This window comes from Alosa alosa, chromosome 13, assembly GCF_017589495.1.
Source record: "Alosa alosa isolate M-15738 ecotype Scorff River chromosome 13, AALO_Geno_1.1, whole genome shotgun sequence".
NCBI lineage: Eukaryota > Metazoa > Chordata > Actinopteri > Clupeiformes > Clupeidae > Alosa > Alosa alosa.
Genome location: NC_063201.1, coordinates 10,910,909 through 10,915,908, shown reverse-complemented (window position 1 = coordinate 10,915,908; position 5,000 = coordinate 10,910,909). Strand labels below are relative to the sequence as shown.

The window sequence follows — 5,000 nt, the reverse complement described above, 5'->3', positions numbered from 1 at the left end:
CTGTCTCACACCTCTACTTTTCCTTTTACATGTTTATTGATTAGGGTGTGTAGGGTGTAAATGTGACCTGTTGTGCGATGATTTTTCAAGAATCCAATTTGGCTTTTACTGAGGGTATTGTGTTCATTACAGAAGGTTTGGATCCTGCCATTTAAAATGCAACTAAATACCTTCCCCAGACTACTGTTCACACAAATACCTCTGTAGTTATTAGGATCCAATTTGTCTCCATTTTTGTAAATTGGGGTAATAATCCCTTGGTTCCAGGTGTCAGGAAAATAGCCAGAGCTAAGGATAAGGTTGAACAGTTTGAGCACAGCTTTTTGTAATGTGGGAGTGCTGTATTTTAGCATCTCAGCTCTGATGCTGTCAGGACCACATGCCTTTTTGGTTTTTAATGATTTCAGCTTTTGCACCAATTCTTCTGCTGAGATAGGGTAATCAAGAGGGTTTTGATTGTTCTTGATAACTGACTCTGAGTTTTTAACTGATAACTGAGTTTTTCTTTTACATGATTCTTTTTTGGATTTGATGGTATTTCGCTGTACAGGGTTTTGTTGTGGTCAGACCACGCTGTTGCATTTTGGATCAGCAAGACTGACTCGGCTGGTTTGGCTGTGCTCAAATTATTCCACATCTCCCAGAACTGGTTGTTATTGATGGACTCTTCAATTTGGTGTAAAATTTGGTTGGTGTGATTTACTTTTTTCTTATTGATTGTGCGTTTGAAGGTTTTTAATGTTTCACAATATTCGGTTCTAAGGGCTGTGTTTTCAGGCTGATGATGTTTTCGGTTTGACAGTTGTCTCAACCGTTTTCTGATGCTCTGGCATTCAGAGTCAAACCAGACATGATCTTGTTTTTTTGTTTTGTTTTTAGTTTTCCTTATTACTTCAGCCTTTTGTGCTGACTTTTGATATATCATATTCAGCTCATTCACAGCCATATTTATACCCTTTGTATTATTAGTGAACTGTTTGTTAGTGAAATTAGTAATCTCTTCAACCAATTCAGGTGAGTTTATTGCCTGTATACATTTTTCAGAGCTATTAGGAGTCCATCTGTAGGTTAAATTGAGTTTAAACAGCTTACTGGGCTCCGTGTTTGTGGATTTTCCATCCATTTTAAGAAACACATTAATTTAATTGTGATCAGAGAGAGGAGTTTACTGCCTGACAGTGAATGCATTGAAGGAGGAGGGGTCCATTTCAGTGACTGCATAATCAACTACACTACTGCCAAGAGATGAACAACATGTGAACCTCCCTAAAGAGTCCCCTTTTGTCCTGCCATTAAGTATATACAGGCCTAAGGCTTGACAGAGGTGCACTAACTCTCTACCACTTTTACAACATAATCAAGGTTATTTCTCTGGGTGAGGTTTGGTGTGATATATAGCGGTAGGGTATTTCTACCAAATACATGGCTGTTTCCCTCTGGATCAGTCTGATCAAGCTCATATCCTGTTCTTGCGTTAAAATCTCCACACAATAGCACATTTTCCTGGGCCTGGAAATTGCTTGCTTCTGTTTGTATTGTGTGGATGAGCTCTTCATCAAAATAAGGTGAGTCTGATTGGGGGGATATATACTGCGCAAAGATATATGCTTTGTTTTGATATGCCAATCTCATTATCAGTTTTTAGCCAGCAGTGGGTTTTTCCTGTTGTGATAACAGAAATGTGGCCGCGTCTCAGGAGGACTCTTGGTGTGGTTTAGGGAGACTCTTGCCAAACACATCTCACTGTTTTTACTTTGTGGGAAGGTATCAACATTTCCCCAAAACCTGAGGGACAACCAGTGGGTGTGTCTCTAACACACCATGTTTCAGTCAGGATGAGAATATCAACATTTGCAATACACTAAGAATTCAGGGTCCCCACTTTTCAGTCCGAAGGCTGAAGAGTAGAGGCCCTGGATATTCCAACCGCTAACAACAAATGAGCACATTTTAAATCATCTGGTTGGACCATTATGAAACAGATATGCAAATAACAACAACAAACATATTATATTGGTAAATTATAGAAATGACTTAAGTTTTTTTTTATTTTTTTATTTTTTTTATGGTTACTGGGCACAAGCCAGTAACCTACTGCAGAGAGTGTGCAGCATTTCTTTTATCTCTCCAAGTTCATTCCTTTCTGGGAACGTTGGTTGGATGTTAGGAGAGTGTGTGGCTACTGCCGCAGCGTAGCTTTTGGATACTACCTGTGGCTGTTGCCTCTTGCATGGCGGTGCAGCTTGATTCACTTTCTTTCTGCTCTGTGAATTGAGCATGGTGGCGGAATGTGATGGTTCTGGGGGGGAGTGACGTGTAAGAGCTGCGGGAGATGGTGGCCTGGATACTGTTTTGCCTTCTTGGGAACTGGGGGGGGGGGGGTGGGTCCTGGGAGGTGGCACAAAGCTGGATTACGGCCTATCATTATGGCAGCATCTTTAAGGGTCTTTGCAAAAGACCTCACACCTTGTTGATGGAGATGGATTCCGTCGTACATGTCGCGGAGGCTGATGGTGGGGTTATGTGTCAGGTGTACCTTGGGTAGTGTGGCACATCTGCTGCTGATTTCGGTGTTGATCCCGTTGATGACATGTGGGGTGGTGTCACGTCTCTCTCTCTCTCTCTCTCTCTCTCTCTCTCTCTCTCTCTCTCTCTCTCTCTCTCTCTCTCTCTCTCTCTCTCTCTCTCTCTCTCTCTGTCCCTTGCTGGGTCCTGTATATACAGGGTTTATGACCAAACCATCTCTCTCTCTCTCTCTCTCCCCCCCCCTCTCTCTCTCTCTCGCACACACTCTCAGGAGATGGCTAAGATCCTTGCTCACCCGCGTGTGTATGCCTTCCTGCACGTGCCAGTCCAGTCTGCGTCTGACAGCGTCCTCATGGACATGAAGCGCGAGTACTGCGCCGACGACTTCAGACGCGTGGTGGACTTCCTCAAGGAGAGGTACGCCCCTATCACGCCCTCTTTTCCCTCTCTCTCTCACACACACACACACACACACACACACACACACACACATTCACACACACACATTCACACACACACACTCACAAACACACATTCATACACACACACACACACACACACACACACACACATTCATACACACATTCACACACACATTCACACACACATTCGCACACGCACTCACACACACACACACACACATTCACACACACACACATACACACGGGTGATTGAGACATGATGCTAACCTGTGGACCTTATGCTGACATGTGTGAACGACACACACGCACATGAACAGAATCTCTGCGTGGATGAACACGCACATGAACAGAATCTCTGCGTGGATGAACACGCACATGAACAGAATCTTTGTGTGGTTGAGCGTGGTTGAACACGCACATGAACAGAATCTTTGTGTGGTTGAGCGTGGATGAACACGCACATGAACAGAATCTTTGTGTGGTTGAGCGTGGTTGAACACGCACATGAACAGAATCTTTGTGTGGTTGAGCGTGGTTGAACACGCACATGAACAGAATCTCTGTGTGTTCTTTGCTTCGTTCAGACACGAGCTCATTTACATAATGTCCGTCTGAAATATTAGGAGGGGAGCAGTAGAACAGCCGGCTAAGTTCGGACTTCCAAATGACCGCTTATGTTGTTCAGCCCAACCGTTTGACATCTGCAGAACATCCGGACTTACACGTAGGTCTGAAAGCAGTTGTACACAGATATGCTAAGATCATGACCTTCGACCTCCCCTTTTTTGTCTTTACTTCTGTTTCACTACTCAAACCGTAGTGATGCATTATGGGTGCCTGTGGACTTGGAAAAATTGAGAACACAGAGTTGCATGTTGGGATACGTAGGATTGATTGACAGTTGTCACATCCACTCCACCAACAAAAACAATATTTTCTTTGAAAAAGCTTGTTGAGATACACTGTGTGTATCCTGTTTTGAATACTGAATGTACCAAGCACTCGAAACCAAACATAGTCTGTGTGATTGCCGGGAATAGTTTAGAGATTTTGTTTTGACATGTAGCTAATGCCAGTTTATTAATTAGTCCTGCACGCAACCACCGCTTCGAAATAAATCCGCCATCTGAGTGGGAAGGTGGTTTATTATGAAACTGTTTGTGATGACTCACAGAACACACAGTCACTGATCCCAGCCCAGATTAGGACTCCACTGTTGGTTTTAGTATTCGAACCGATGCCATTTCCTTCTGATTTTTTCTTTTTCCTTTTTTCAATAGTACTAAATGAGGTTACTGGCACCTTTCAGAATAATTTTGGTCTATGTATGGATTCCCCCTGCAGTCTTTCTCACCTTACCCACCTTACTCAGGTAACCTTACTCAGCTGACTTAGGTACTGTAACTAAGCTAACTTAGGTAACTAAGCTAACTCAGGTAGCCTTACTCAGCTAACTCGGGTAACTAAGCTAACTCAGGTAGCCTTACTCAGCTAACTCAGGTAACTAAGCTAACTCAGGTAACCTTACTTAGCTAACTCAGGTAACCTTACTCAGCTGCTGTGGGCTGAATGTCTCACTTCATCTGTTTGGTCAGCCTATCTAATGGACCAGTGATCTCCTGAGTGACTTTGAGGTGTCCTGATCCATTGTTAAGTATTAGCATGGTGGTTGTGGTGCACCATTAAGTTATAATGGTAAATGGTAAATAGACTGCATTTTTGTAAACCCCAGGCTACTGTAATTGTGATTGGGTTATGAGTATTCCTGTAAACTCCAGGCTAACTGTGATTAGGTTATGAGTATTTCGTTAAACCCCAGGCTAATTGTGATTGGGTTATGAGTATTTGTATGTGGCATTGAGCTGATGGCCTATTGTGGGAATTTGACATTTACTCATCCCATGTGTGTAGTTCAAATCAGATGCTAGACCCAGATGCTAGGCCCTGTGATTTGTGCTTTTATACCTGGCTATGAGGCAAGTTCTGTCATGTAGTGAAGCATCTAGAAAGTGTGTGTAGCACAGTCTAGGGGATGACCCGCTGAAAGCAAGT

The 5,000-nt window shown here is 43.1% G+C and overlaps 1 protein-coding gene across 2 annotated transcripts in view; it reads left to right on the top strand.

Annotated features, from left to right (window-relative positions):
• Positions 1 to 5,000, top strand: part of cdkal1 (CDK5 regulatory subunit associated protein 1-like 1) — a 264,617-nt gene that overhangs the window by 159,455 nt on the left and 100,162 nt on the right. For both annotated transcript variants that reach the window (XM_048261662.1, XM_048261663.1), the window contains exon 10: positions 2,798 to 2,943. In XM_048261662.1, the coding sequence (XP_048117619.1) occupies positions 2,798 to 2,943 (146 nt within the window). The remainder of the gene's footprint in view (positions 1 to 2,797; positions 2,944 to 5,000) is intronic.